The sequence below is a fragment of the Eutrigla gurnardus genome (genome assembly GCF_963514095.1).
Source record: "Eutrigla gurnardus genome assembly, chromosome: 7".
In the NCBI taxonomy this organism is placed as follows: domain Eukaryota; kingdom Metazoa; phylum Chordata; class Actinopteri; order Perciformes; family Triglidae; genus Eutrigla; species Eutrigla gurnardus.
The window spans coordinates 2,223,077-2,238,449 of record NC_139921.1 but is presented as its reverse complement, the minus strand read 5'-3'; the positions used below and the strand labels follow the sequence as shown (position 1 = coordinate 2,238,449).

General features: G+C 43.9%; 3 protein-coding genes across 3 annotated transcripts in view; all 3 read right to left on the bottom strand.

The window, feature by feature from the left end:
* LOC311016209 (uncharacterized protein) overlaps window positions 1-15,373 on the bottom strand; it is a 199,603-nt gene that overhangs the window by 54,478 nt on the left and 129,752 nt on the right. Inside the window, exon 12 of the mRNA XM_084013785.1 lies at window positions 6,347-6,520. Within this exon, the coding sequence (XP_083869911.1) occupies window positions 6,347-6,520 (174 nt within the window). The remainder of the gene's footprint in view (window positions 1-6,346; window positions 6,521-15,373) is intronic.
* Window positions 1-15,373, bottom strand: part of LOC311016215 (uncharacterized protein) — a 180,547-nt gene that overhangs the window by 140,803 nt on the left and 24,371 nt on the right. The window lies entirely within an intron of this gene.
* The window catches only part of LOC311016208 (uncharacterized protein), a 250,094-nt gene that overhangs the window by 227,654 nt on the left and 7,067 nt on the right, over window positions 1-15,373 (bottom strand). Inside the window, exons 2-3 of the mRNA XM_084013784.1 lie at window positions 13,847-13,952; window positions 12,978-13,100 (exon numbers count right to left, since the gene is read on the bottom strand). Of these exons, the coding sequence (XP_083869910.1) occupies window positions 12,978-13,100; window positions 13,847-13,935 (212 nt within the window). The 5' untranslated portion in view covers window positions 13,936-13,952. The remainder of the gene's footprint in view (window positions 1-12,977; window positions 13,101-13,846; window positions 13,953-15,373) is intronic.

Genomic DNA, 15,373 nt, shown 5'->3' with positions numbered 1-15,373 from the left:
TCTCCTTTAGGATACAACGGACCTTCCTTTACCAAAGGAAAGGAGCTCCAATGATCCTTTCAGATCTCCTTTAGGATACAACGGACCTTCCTTTACCAAAGGAAAGGAGCTCCAATGATCCTTTCAGATCTCCTTTAGGATACAACGGACCTTCCTTTACCAAAGGAAAGGAGATCCAATGATCCTTTCAGATATCCTTTAGGATACAACGGACCTTCCTTTACCAAAGGAAAGGAGCTCCAATGATCCTTTCAGATCTCCTTTAGGATACAACGGACCTTCCTTTACCAAAGGAAAGGAGCTCCAATGATCCTTTCAGATCTCCTTTAGGATACAACGGACCTTCCTTTACCAAAGGAAAGGATCTCCAATGATCCTTTCACATCTCCTTTAGGATACAACGGACCTTCCTTTACCAAAGGAAAGGATCTCCAATGATCCTTTCACATCTCCGTTAGGATACAACGGACCTTCCTTTACCAAAGGAAAGGATCTCCAATGATCCTTTCAGATCTCCTTTAGGATACAACGGACCTTCCTTTACCAAAGGAAAGGAGCTCCAATGATCCCTTCAGATCTCCTTTAGGATACAACGGACCTTCCTTTACCAAAGGAAAGGAGCTCCAATGATCCTTTCAGATCTCCTTTAGGATACAACGGACCTTCCTTTACCAAAGGAAAGGAGCTCCAATGATCCTTTCAGATCTCCTTTAGGATACAACGGACCTTCCTTTACCAAAGGAAAGGATCTCCAATGATCCTTTCACATCTCCTTTAGGATACAACGGACCTCTCTTTACCAAAGGAAAGGATCTCCAATGATCCTTTCACATCTCCGTTAGGATACAACGGACCTTCCTTTACCAAAGGAAAGGATCTCCAATGATCCTTTCAGATCTCCTTTAGGATACAACGGACCTTCCTTTACCAAAGGAAAGGAGCTCCAATGATCCCTTCAGATCTCCTTTAGGATACAACGGACCTTCCTTTACCAAAGGAAAGGAGCTCCAATGATCCTTTCAGATCTCCTTTAGGATACAACGGACCTTCCTATGCAAAAGGAAAAGAGTTGTGGGTCGGCGTGATCTCTTTAAAGTGCCGCTCACCTCGACTGTTCATGAAAACAAACGATATGCATATTTAACAATCACTTTCATGCAGACATATAGTCATTGGAATTGTGTTGATAAATGTGTCTATTATAAGTGAAGGAGTTGCATTCATGAAGGACCCCAAGTTGCATTTATGGACAGTTTGCAGTCTTGGTTTTGGGACACTCTGGTCTGAGTCTCATCAACGGCCCTAACTTTACCCTCAGGATCTACTTTTAACTCACATTCTTTGTATTATTATTTTATTTGAACATGTTCTCATGTAACTTCCTTATTACACAGAGCTTTTGTCTTTTTATTATTTCAGTCGTTTGATTTGAATCCACACATTCTCTCATCTTGATCTTAATCAATTTCCTTTTGGAGAATATTATGCGTTACTCACTGCGTCTAGGCCGAGGTGAAGCTGACGATAAAATAGTGGCAAAACACCTCCGACCTTTATTTGCGTCTGCAGTGTCGGAGTTGCCCAGAGCCGAGATGCAGCCAGCGGACGCTTCTCTTCTTCCAAGCCTGTTGGTGACGCCGGATTCAATTCAACGGAGGTTCACTGCAGCAAAGTCACCATTTATACCCAGACACGTTCACATGCATCATGCAGCCGTCTTCATCAGCTGGTCTGTGTATCTCTCAACATCACCCAAGAGCAAGCGTTATAAAGCGTTGATGAATGGAAAATCACAGCTGCAGCATCATCATAGTTTATCATTCCTTAGTGGATTTAGCAGGAGCATTTTCTCCAACAATGAAGAAACAGTTTAATATGTGTTTTTATTTGTAATATGTTAAATACATTATGTTTCATATTCTAATCTGTGTGTGCTCTGTGTTTCATGTTGATGGTTTTCACTGGACAGCAACTATTTGCTCCAGTCACTAATGCATGTTCCTCAACACGACAAGGTTCAGTCTAAAGACAAAGCCATCCCGATATACTCCATTCATTTAAGTACATTTACACAAGCATTAATACATTTACAACAAGTACAAGGAGGAATGAACCTGACTGATTACAAACTGCAATGTTTTCATTCACAACTTTGTATCGACACTGAATGTAATCGCACCGCTTTGTGTTTGTTGTGAACAGAGACGCAGAGACACTGATGATCCAAACCAGACTCCAAACCCAGGACAAAGAGGTTCAGTGAATGTGGTGTTGAAGGTGTGGAGGTGGATCAGTTTGTTAGAGGAGACTCTGTAGAAGGTCAAAGTGCCAGCAGGACAGTCCAAGTACACTGCTACCACACCAGAGAAGGAGGAGGAGGAGGAGGTGGAGGAGGAGGAGGAGGAGGAGGAGGAGGAGGAGGAGGAGATGTGTGTTTCTTTGCGTTTGTGCCAGACAGAGTAACGATCACCATAACAACCCAGACTCCAGGAATGATCATTCCATCCAAACCCAGAGTCGTTTCCTCTCCTCTTGATTCCTCTGTAACTCACTGATACATCAACATCTCCTCTCCACTGGACCTCCCAGTAACAGCGACCAGTCAGACCGTCTCTACACAGCAGCTGAGACTCTGAGACAAATCTGTCTGGATGATCTGGATATGACTGGTCTTTGTCCACACATGTCACCTTCCTGTTGGTGTCGTTCAGTTTGAGGTTTCTGCTGACTGTGTTTGTGTCCAGTTCCAGTTCACAGACATCTGATGGAGAGAACAAACACAATGCAGCTAAAGGTTATTGTTGGAGACAATTGGGTGTTTTTTGTTTGTGTTTTAAAGCTTAATAAATATACTTTGGGTATTAGTATATGACATCACAAGGGGGCGGTAACTTGATGGTGATGGGTCACGTCATACCTTTCATTGATAAATAGGACACCGGTGTGTAGTGGTGTGTGTTTTGTTGGATCGCAGAGAAAAACACAGTGTTGGGGAACTAGCAGGAGCAGATTCAGTTATTAATAGATCATTATTAATATCAATACTCAGTCTCAATATAAAGGAGTTTGTACTCAAATGCCAATAATTAATAACTATTAGAATATGAGTACAAACAGTTGAAGGATTAGTGAATTCTTCACAGAGAAGAGGTTGATATCATTCATTCGTATACAACATTAATAAACACAGCAGTATGTTCATAAGGGGTTTATTAACAATGAACAAAGAAACATACACTAAGTCCAAGTGGCCTATCTAACTAAATACTATACAAGTGTGTGTGTGTGTGTGTGTGTGTGTGTGTGTGTGTGTGTGTGTGTGTGTGTGTGTGTGTGTGTGTGTGTGTGTGTGGGTGGGTGTCGACCAGTCAGCCATGTGGAGTGGGGGTGTTCTTTGTGGGAGGCCGTGTGGTCCTGCCTGGAGAACAGGTTTCTATATATGTGTATAATTAGTGTAATATATCTAGAGCCGTTAGGAAAGTTGGATTAGTGAGAACGAACCTGTCTGTTCTGGATCACTGACGATCAACAGACTAAACAAAAACACGACAAAATTACATCGTTGGTCCTAAAAATATCACAGTTTGGCCTTAAATTACTAAAGATTGAAACCAGACCAACCTGTGGTCTGGTCTCTGGACTAATGTGAGCTACTATCTAGACCTTTAGGGGACCACAGACAGTCTCTGGTTCCTCCACATAGTCTGGTCTGGTCTCTGGACTAATGTGAGCTATTATCTAGACCTCTGGGGGACCTCAGACAGTCTCTGGTTCCTCCACATAGTCTGGTCTGGTCTCTGGACTAATGTGAGCTACTATTGTAGACCTCTAGAGGACCACAGACAGTCTCTGGTTCCTCCACATAGTCTGGTCTGGTCTCTGGACTAATGTGAGCTACTATTGTAGACCTCTAGAGGACCACAGACAGTCTCTGGTTCCTCCACATAGTCTGGTCTGGTCTCTGGACTAATGTGAGCTACTATTGTAGACCTCTAGAGGACCACAGACAGTCTCTGGTTCCTCCACATAGTCTGGTCTGGTCTCTGGACTAATGTGAGCTACTATTGTAGACCTCTAGAGGACCACAGACAGTCTCTGGTTCCTCCACATAGTCTGGTCTGGTCTCTGGACTAATGTGAGCTACTATTGTAGACCTCTAGAGGACCACAGACAGTCTCTGGTTCCTCCACATAGTCTGTTCTGGTCTCTGGACTAATGTGAGCTACTATCTAGACCTCTGGGGGACCACAGACAGTCTCTAGTTTCTCCACATAGTCTGGTCTGGTCTCTGGACTAATGTGAGCTACTATCTAGACCTCTAGGGGACCACAGACCCAGGAGACAACATCTGGTTCCTCCATTTAGGATTCAGGGACGTCAGGACGACAGGAGGACGATCTCAACGCTGAGACGCTTTAGAGACACAGAGGAATTTATCTCTTGAGTTGAAATACTTAAACTCACACAAACACGACTACGTGAATGTTGCGTGTTTGTCTCCGTTGCCGTCCGGCAGGAATTGCCGTCCGTTTGTGTCTCTGCGTTGACTTTGTGTGTAATTGAGTGTGAAAATGTGGCGTTTGGTGTGAACACAACACAACATCTTTACAGCCACGAAGAAACAAACGCTACATCCTGATAGAAACGTGATCATCGGATTTCAGTCATGAACACGTTCAAATCTGGAGCAGCTGAGTTACTGAAAACATACTCACACTTCCTCACACCAGGTATCAGTCTCTGCTGTCCCCCATGGTCCACCCTGCAGGAAGACATTCAAAGACCTCAATCAGGTCCACCATTAAACATGAACACCAGTTCCTCAGTCAGAGACGGAGACACAGTCTGGAGCTGTTGTCCATCTGTCCTCACCTGAGTGTCCAGTCTGATGTCTGTCCATCTGTCCTCACCTGAGAGTGTCTAGTCTGATGTCTATCCATCTGTCCTCACCTGAGAGAGTCCAGTCTGATGTCTGTCCATCTGTCCTCACCTGAGAGTGTCCAGTCTGATGTCTGTCCATCTGTCCTCACCTGAGTGTCCAGTCTGATGTCTGTCCATCTGTCCTCACCTGAGAGTGTCCAGTCTCCAGTGTAGACCCTCCAGTCCAGCAGACAGCAGCTTGACTCCTGAGTCTCCTGGATGATTGTAGCTCAGGTCCAGCTGTCTCAGATAGGAGGGGTTGGAGTCCAGAGCTGAGGCCAGAGAAGAACAGCCGTCCTCTGTGATCAGACAACCTGACAGACTGAAGACACACACTTCTGTCACTTCTGGGGACTTTACATAGACTTGTGTCCATTTGTCCACTTTTTAAAATGAGAAAAAGTGATATTTGTCTTTTGTTGTGTTGATGTTGTTCTGGGTGGGATAAGCGTGGCTGAGTGATGGACAGAGATGGACAGAGGAGGACGTTAAAAGAAAGACAAGAGACGAGCTGAAATGATTGAGAGAGAAACGCTCCGTCATCATTTAATAATTCTCAATGATCTATCAGTTATGGGTCTGGGTCCAGATAGGACGGGGTCTGGGTCTGGATCTGGGCCAAGCTCCACCTCTTAGTGACCCTTGCTATAGAGCCTTTTACAGTCAATGTCATCATAAATGTGTGTGCACATGTTGGTGTTAAAATGGTGTTTTGTCTCCGCCGTGCAGACGAGTTAGAAGCTTTAAACTTTGAATTAAAACTGTCAGCAGCATCAAAATGTCTGGTTGGTTCATGTTCAGTTGTCAGAGTTGATATTCCAATCAGGCATCAACCTCTGGTTCAGAAAAGTGAAGTCAAGCCTGAAGGTCCTTAAAGCTGCATTCTCTCTGCTGGCCACTAGGGGGTGTTTTCATGAATAATATGTCTTCATTGCATCTGCATAGCTTTGAGTCTGCATGTGGGTCCTCCCTGCTGCTTCAGCCACCGTGACAAGAATATTAGTTCATTTCATATAAAACTCAATAAACTCAACTGTATAGAAAGTGGTTCAAACTGGCTCCACCTTGACAGCAGAGACAGTCTGGTGTTGTAGTTCAGGCTCACATGTTCATGGAGTGACGTTCACAAACGTAGACTGACGTTTGCAACAGCATTTATAAACACCAGGTGGATTTATAAAACTATTAAAACATGGAACGGCAGGGAAAAGATAAACAAGAGGTTTGGTTTTGACAAAAGTTTTGTTTTGTTCTTTTGCTGGCAAGTCGTTAGCAGCAGAAACAGTATTTCATCAGCCATGTTAACAGATTAGTAGCAGACGTGTCTTTTTAGGAATACGTGAATATAAATAACTGAATATTTGGTGCATGTAAACACATCATTGAAAGCTTCATAGGTAAACTTCTCAAAGTAGTTGAATCTGACCTGAGAGTTTCCAGTCGACAGTGTGGACTCTCCAGGCCAGCAGACAGCAGCTTCACTCCTGAATCCTGCAGGTCGTTGTTACTCAGGTCCAGGTCTCTTAGACTGGAGGACTGGGAGCTGAGAACTGAGGACAGACCTTCACAGCTTCTCTCTGAGAGGTTACAGCCACTGAGTCTGAAGAGGAATCAGAAATTAGTGATGAAACAATTACAAACAACTGTTCATCCCCTCAGGTTCTAACTGACATTATTATCCTAATGAAGTTAAATGATGTTTAACATGTTTGTTCATCAGGTTATTGTTGCAGCTGGGTGGCGTATTAGGCTCCATGGTGAGGTTAACGTCACACTGTGCCATCTGTTTATTTCTGTCTGACTCTTCTTTCAAGACTCTCACTGACTCCGTTTCACCAATCAAACGCAGCCAGGCAGTCACATGACGGCACACAAACTCTCCACGCCCAGTTATAGATAGAACTCTTTTAACGTTTTTTAATTCTAAATCCTTGTCATTCAGAGACAAATGTGCATAAATATGCAAGTGTATGTGCAATCATTTATGGAGGAGTCACAATATACCGCCCACTTTTTGAAATCCCCCGACTTTTACCGTCTAAAGTCAGTGAATCTGTCGATCCTATTTAAGTTTCACTTTCAGTTGTGAATCAGTTCATTTCTGAATGTTTCTGATGTGAGATTCTGTTTGTAGCTGCTCATCACGCAGATTCTTGTGGGTCGAGTCATTCTTATGTCGACAAAACTCAGAGAAAAGTTAGAATAAATGTCTTCGACATGACTATCCATCACTGTGTGTGTGTGTGTGTGTGTGTGTGTATGTGTGTGTGTGTGTGTGTGTGTGTATGTGTGTGTGTGTGTGTGTATCTGTGTGTGTGCGTGTGTGTGTGTGTGTGTGTATGTGTGTGTGTGTGTGTGTATGTGTGTGTGTGTGTGTGTATCTGTGTGTGTGTGTGTGTGTGTGTTTGTGTGTGTGTGTGTGAGAGAGTGTGTGTGTGTGTGTGTGTGTGTGTGTCGGTGAAACAGACAGAGAGGAGAGACGCTGGATGAAGCGGTGAGCTGTGTTGTTTCTTTTCTTTCAGCTGAGGTGACAAACGCTTCATGTTAGAGAAAGCATTGGTTTTTATGTAACTGGGGGGGTTAGCTGCCCTTCCAACGTCTATGCCTCCTGGTAGTCTCTCAGATCACCAGGTGCGGGGCCACAATAATCAGAATTTACTCAGAAGTTACTCAGTACTCGAGTAGTTTTTTCACTAAATACTTTCTTACCTTTACTCTTAAGTAACTATTTGGAACTACTTTTTACTTCTTTACCTTTTGCAGTTGGGAAAACCAATCAAATGGTTCAGAATGCAGATAGAACCTTGTAATTCCAAGATGGTTTGTTGTTTTCTGAATGAAAAACTATATTTACAGAGCTTTGCTGGAGGCTTGGACCACCGGCAGCAGCCTCAGAAGAGCCTTCTCTGAAGCAGAGTATTCCTTCAGGTCAAACACGTCCAGATGTTTCTCTGATGACAGTAAGATGAAGGCCAGAGCTGACCACTGACCAGGAGACAGTTCATCGGAGGAGAGACGTCCTGAAGTCAGATACTGTTGGATCTCCTCCACCAGAGAACGATCATTCAGTTCATTCAGACAGTGGAACAGATTGATGCTTCCCTCTGGAGACAGATCCTTATCAACCTTCTCCTTGATGTACTGGACTGTTTCCTGATTGGTCTGTGAGCTACTTCCTGTCTGTGTCAGCAGACCTCGTAGGTGTTTCTGATTGGTCTCTAGTGACAGACCCAGAAGGAAGCGGAGGAACAGGTCCAGGTGTCCGTTTGGACTCTGTAAAGCCTTGTCCACAGCTCTCTGGTGCAGATGTGTTAGTTTAGGTTTGTCTCTGGAGACTTTAGAACATAAGGAGGTTGTTTGTTTTTCTGCCATCAGATTGACACCAGAGTTGACGAAGGTCAGATGGACATGAAGAGCAGCCAGAAACTCCTGAACACTCAGATGGACGAAGCAGAACACCTGGTCCTGGTACAGTCCTCTCTCCTCTCTGAAGACCTGTGTGAACACTCCTGAGTACACTGAGGCTGCTTTGATATTGATGCCACACTCTTTCAGGTCTGATTCATAGAAGATCAGGTTTCCATTCTGCAGCTGCTCAAAAGCCAGTTTTCCTAGAGACTTAATCATCTTCCTGCTCTGTGGACTCCAGTGTGGATCCGTCTCAGCTCCTCCATCATACTTGACGTTCTTCAGTTTGGACTGAACCACCAGGAAGTGGATGTACATGTCGGTCAGGGTCTTGGGCAGCTCCCCTCCCTCCCTGGTCTTCAACACGTCCTCCAGAACTGTAGCAGTGATCCAGCAGAAGACCGGGATGTGGCACATGATGTGGAGGCTTCGTGAGGTCTTGATGTGGGCGATGATCCTGTTAGCCTGCTCCTCATCTCTGAACCTCTTCCTGAAGTAGTCCTCCTTCTGTGGGTCAGTGAACCCTCTGACCTCTGTCACCATGTCAACACACCCAGGAGGGATCTGATTGGCTGCTGCAGGTCTTGTGGTTATCCAGAGACGAGCAGAAGGAAGCAGTTTCCCCCTGATGAGGTTTGTCAGCAGCACATCCACCGAGGTGGACTCTGTAACATCAATCAGGATCTTGTTGTTGAGGAAGTCCAGAGGAAGTCGACACTCGTCCAGACCGTCAAAGATGAACACAACCTGGAACTCTTCAAACCTGCAGATTCCTGCTTCTTTGGTTTCAGGGAAGAAGTGATGAATGAGTTTCACCAAGCTGAACTTCTTCTCTTTCAGCAGGTTCAGCTCTCTGAAAGTGAATGGAAACGTGAAGTGTATGTCCTGGTTGGCTTTGTCTTCAGCCCAGTCCAGAGTGAACTTCTGTGTTAACACTGTTTTCCCGATGCCAGCCACTCCCTTTGTCATCACTGTTCTGATTGGTTCATCCCTTCCAGGTGAGCCTTTAAAGATGTCTTCTTGTCTGATGGTTGTTTCTGGTCGGTCTGGTTTCCTGGATGCCATTTCAATCTGTCTGACCTCATGTTGGTCATTGACCTCTGCAGTCCCTCCCTCTGTGACGTGGAGCTCCGTGTAGACCTGATTCAGGAGGGTTGGGTTTCCTGCTTTAGTGATGCCCTCAAACAAACACTGGAACTTCTTCTTGAGGTTAGACTTGAGTTTACGTTGGTACACTGCACCAGCGGTTCCTGGATAAACAACAAAGGAACCCAGTTAGTGGATCCTACAGACCCTTTTACAGTCTATGAACAAGCCATGTGTTAGAGCCATGTATTCCTATAGTCCTCAGTAGTAGTGACTTCATGAGCTTCTTTCATGATTAAATCATAACTATTGGACACAAAATCAATCAGGTGCACCTGATGAAGCCAACAGAAGTAAAATAAAAGACATTTACAAGACAAACAGAACTGGAAGGATATATAACCCTTTGAACTGCAGCTGTAAAGCTCAGTGAGTCAGTCTAGAAATAAAGAGCCTCTTGTATCGCGTCACTGACCTCCTGTGGCGTCTGCTGGTCACTACAACACATCACAATACAGCATCATAGAAAGAGACGGTATTGATGACGGTGTTGAAAATAGTACCGTTGGGATTTTTAAATATCTTGGTATACCGTAATCCTCCACGCTGAGACGCCACCATTGAAAACATGGAGGTGTCTTCGTAGAAGCCTGTTTTAAATACATTTTTGTTTTCATCTACCAACACTGGAGTAATACGAGCTGAATGTCACCAGTTAACACGGTCACTGGGTGAAGTGAAACACCTGTTCCTCTGAAACGGTGGTGATCCTGTCTGAACTCTGTAGAACTCGAGTCTGTTGGAATATCGATTCTGACAACCGAACACGTAACAAGCAGACATTTAGATGTTACTAACAGTTTAAATTCACTGTTTAAAGCTTCTAACTCGTCTGGATGGTTGAAGCAAAACAACATAAACGTTGACATCATGCGTACACATACTTATGATGATGTCAGCTGTAATCGGATCTGTAGACAACCAGAGAACCTAAACATTGAAGTTGTGTGCAGCCTATTAGGAGAAATATGAAGTTCTTCATGTTGAATCCTTCTCTTCTTTCCACCATGTTAAATCTGTTAAAATCCTCTTACTGATCAGCAGACAGTCAGCCAGCTCCTCCTGCTTCATTCTCCTCAGGAAGTGCACTGTGATCTTCTGAAATGCCTCTCTGCTGCTCCACAAGTCCTCGTCCTCACTCTCCAAGCATTCTGGGTAATCTGGACTCAGGACCTTCTGGATCTTCTTCAGCTCGTTCTTCACAAAAGTGCTGATGTTCTCCTCCAGCAGCTGGAACAGAAGGATAAACTGAACATGAACTCTAAAGAACCCAACATGGGATTCATGTGTGGGTCTGAGCAGCATGGAGACCACTAGAACCTGTTCAGCATTGAATCTGTAGTTGATGTGGTTAATAGTGAAAGGTGAGCTTGTACATGTACTCACCATAAATATGGAGTCCAGGTGTGTTTGATGCTGCTGGGTCAACGGAACCTCTGAGATCTGCTGAACTCTGTGGAGAAAACCAAGTTTAAAGAGTCACTAAACCACAGACTGGAGATCAAAAGTGGACGTCGTCATGGTGACAACGCCTGTTGGTTTGTGGACTACGGTTTTGAAGCCTCGGATTCTGATGAACACAAGCGGCAGAGCGGAACCCAGAGCAGCAACCTTACTGGATCTGGATCCATCTGGATTCTGGTGTGAAGCTGCTAACAAAGTTAGCTTCATAATCCAAAGTCAACTTTACAGCTAAGTGTTAAAGTCATCTTAGTAGCTAACTGCATTGGTAGCATGGTAGCAACCTGTCAATCAGCAGATAAGCCCCGCCCCCTAAAGCATCCCCTGCTTTCTGGTCTGGTGGACTCTAAATGGACCTGTCAATCAGCAGGTAAGCCCTGCCCCCTAAAGCATCCCCTGCTTTCTGGTCTGGTGGACTCTAAATGGACCATAATGTACTAAATGAACACCATGCTGGATTGAAGAAGACTTGAAACTAGAGATTGAGACCATAAACTCATGTTTACAATGTTTACTGAGATAATACATCAAGAGAGAAGTAGGACCATTTTCTCATAGACTTCTATACAACCAGAGAGGAGTCGCCCCCTGGTGGCCAGCAGAGAGAAGTAGGACCATTTTCTCATAGACTTCTATACAACCAGAGAGAAGTCGCCCCCTGGTGGCCAGCAGAGAGAAGTAGGACCATTTTCTCATAGACTTCTATACAACCAGAGAGGAGTCGCCCCCTGGTGGCCAGCAGAGAGAAGTAGGACCATTTTCTCATATACTTCTATACAACCAGAGAGATTGACAGTTTAAGGCACTTCAGCGATGGCTTCACTTTATGGAACTGGTCAGCTCCGATGTAAACCCACTTTAGCATATATTAGCTTAGCTTAGCTTGCAGTAGCTGTCACGTTAGCCAATTTAGCTTCTCACTGACTCATAACTTTTCTCTGGCTGGTCTAGACCTGATTCATCCTCCAAGGAGGGTTCAGGTTCAGTTCTTACCTTCCATCATCAGCTTGGTCAGCTTTAAATCTAATATTGCGAGGCATAGACCGGTCACTCTTCATGGACACACAGCTGGGTCCAGGTCCATGTCCAGGGGAGTCTGGTCTCTGCTGCTGCATCCTGATACATTAAATATAATATGAACATGAATCAGTTTGCTCTGTTTATCTTTATATTGATGAGTCTTGCTCTAAGAGTTGATGCTAGTGTCAGAATCAATACTATAAATGGATCTGGGTCACATTAGACCACGTTGTGGACCTGTGAACACCTGTCTTAGTGCTGGACTCAGCGTTTTGCTAGCATAATGTTAGCTTTGTGGTTTGTAGCTGAGCCTAAGGGTTCTATGAGCGTACTAGAAATATCTCCGTTGCCAAGTCGTATCTAAGGTCCGTCCTATTAACGGGAGCAGTGGACAATGTTTCCGTTGCATGAGAACCTTATGGGGTGATAATGATGTGGAAACGGAGTTATGACTCGTGAAACAACTTTACACTTTGGTTACAAAATCACCACTGGGCGTCTGATGGTTCTGTCCTTCACGTAGTCCATTACCTCCTGATAATAGACACCTCCTCATGCATTATCAGTTGTGTTAAAACCTAAAATAAGAGTCTGGTGGATATAAAGAGTCTTACTTATTACTCTACAACCTCCCTTGAGTGAGAGGAAGACGGTGCTCGAGTTTTGTGTTAGTTTGGAGTCTTTCTGTTCTTAGCTTAGCTTAGCCTGGCCGCTACTCTTCTATGTCATTAACTCTTTACTTTTCCCGTCTATGAGTCTTTTCTTTCAAGAGGTTTTCTCCTCATTGTTTCTTTAAGGTTGGATTGTTTATTTCATATTCTGTAGTTTAATCCCAGTTAAAAAGGATTTAATTGGTCCTTTCTGTTCGAGCTTCAGGGAAACAAGAGACTGTCTGTCACTCATCGTGGTTCAGAAGACAGAACGGGTTGCAGGATTCAGGGCTGGTGGACTCTGAGTTATTGATTAAGGTGCTGGTCTAGACCTGATTCATCCTCTAATGAGAGTTCAGGTTCAGTTCTTACCTTCCATCAGCAGCTTGGTCACCTTTAAAGACAATAGGTTCATCCATAGACCAGTCAGTCTTCATGGATACACAGCTGGGTCCAGGTCCAGGTCCAGGGGAGTCTGGTCTCTGCTGCTGCATCCTGATACAATAAATACAATTTAAGAAATACTTTTACTACGATATTATCCCAATACAATATGATCATGATACATAGGTCACGATATGGAGGAAACCCCCCTTCCTATCTGCAATGTCATGAGTGGTGCAAATAAACATAAAACGATCCTGCTGTCAAACTAAGTAGTGTGAGGGGCAAGTTGCATTGTGGGAGATGTTTGGCAGTTCAGACCATCACATTATTCATTCAGCAGACTTGACTTAATGTTGATGGACGTGTGTTTTTGTGGTTCAACAGACCAACAGAGAATCTGAATTTCCAGTTAAACTTTCATTCCTTTCATTCAATATTTGAAGCTGATCAGCTGAAGTGTCAGCAGGTTACAGCGTCAGGTCCAGGTGTGTGTCAGGTTAATAGTTAATCTGAATATTTATTTGACTTATCATCAAACTTTACTGCTTCTTCTTCTCAGACAACTAACAGTATTGAAGGCAATTAAAGCTTCTGGTCTCAGTGATTGTTCACCAAAGTGAAAACAAATGGATTCAACAGGAGAGTCGACACTAGATTCAGATCATCCCCTACATGGACTACAAAGGTCTGGACCAAGACCTGGTTCTTCACCTCAGGACAGTCAGATAATAACAAGGTTCAGTTTTAAACTCAATAAAGCGATCTAGTTAATATTATGTATATTTATGTTGTTGAGTGAGAATCATGATGGTGGAGTGATCTGAGTCCTGGACACTTCAAGATCCTCGTCTCACCTCTGAGCTTTGGTCTGGCTGTCATGTCCCCCATCCTGGGTGGTTTTAGAGGGAAGGACTCCGTCCTCTCGGTCCTCACACTGATTCATAGCAGAGTCTCCACCTGCTGGCAGAGACGCACACTGTCACTACGGCAACACTGACAACAGAGAGGAAAAGTCCCGCCCCTTCCTGTGTCTCCAATGGGACCTCATTTCTTGAAAACTATGAACGGTAGTTAACGGTGAGACCAATAATGTTTTGGTCCCGTTTGAGTTGTACAGCGTCCAGACGACAGCAGGAGAATCTCAAAGGCTTTCAGGACACAGCGACACACAAAGTTACCGCTCCAGTTACAATATTTCAACTGACTCAAATACGCATTTAGTCCTTGTGTTAATCTTTGAGCTTTTCTTCATAGATAACTTTAGCTTCAATGCTAACATTTTATTCACATTGTAAATAGCTCAGACTTTAATGTCCAACATGAAGCAGTAGGGATGAATCCCTGTTGTCGTTAAACACCGTTGTCGTCCTGTCGTAGGGAGTTAGACCTTGTCCATGTGTTTTTGTTGGTTTCTTTTGTTATCGGATTAGCTCGAACTCCGGTCAGGAAGTTACATTGTTACGTTTATTGCTTTGGCCTTTTGTTCGACATGAACTTCCAACAAAGTCTCACTGCAATTAGTGAAACAGTCATGGAATTGTAATCTAGTCATTTGTATACATGGACATGAATTTTTTTTCCTGGTATTCAGCAAACTGTTTGTACATTCAGTTGGTCGATATTACGCCACAAAACCAATGTTAGCTTTAGAAAACAAAACCAATGTTAGTGTATGTTGTAATTTAATTGCAAATGTTGGAGGTAAAGGATTTATTTGTCCGTTTTTTCTCCTTCTTAATAATAAGTTTATTTGAAAACCGGGACAGTGCACATAAATAACATTGCTGTAAATGCGCCAGAATTAGCCAAGAGGCTATTTTTCACCTGTAGTCCCTAGACAGATGTTGAAGTCACCCTAAAAACAGAACAGAGTATGAAATATGAAAACTAAGATTAAAATGACAAAGTTACTGGCCAAGGCAATCTGCAAAACACGCACAGCAGTTATCAACATGACAAAATGACATATATAACATCAATCAGAAAACATCATTCAAGACATCCCCAAAACATGCAGCACAGAAACCCATGACGCAAGATAGATAAATGAGAAGTTTCTGAGATGCAACGCTGAACATCTGGAGGCAAAGTTCATGCAGCGATTGGTCAGTCACACTCCAGAGCTGTAGACATGGTTCAATGAGAAGAGATGAGCTGTTGGCTGGAGGAGGAGGACCCACCTGTCTAGACTCATCCAGGTGAGACGCACATTAAATATACTGTTGTAGCCAATTTGGATCTGTGTGTGTGTGTGTGAGTGAATGTGGGTGTGTCGGTGGTGAGGCACTGTGGTTGCTGTGGGTTACCTGCGCTCCTGTGGACATGGGTGGTTAATTGGTCACAGAGGTTAGATGAGGGAGACACATTTCAGGAGTGACTGG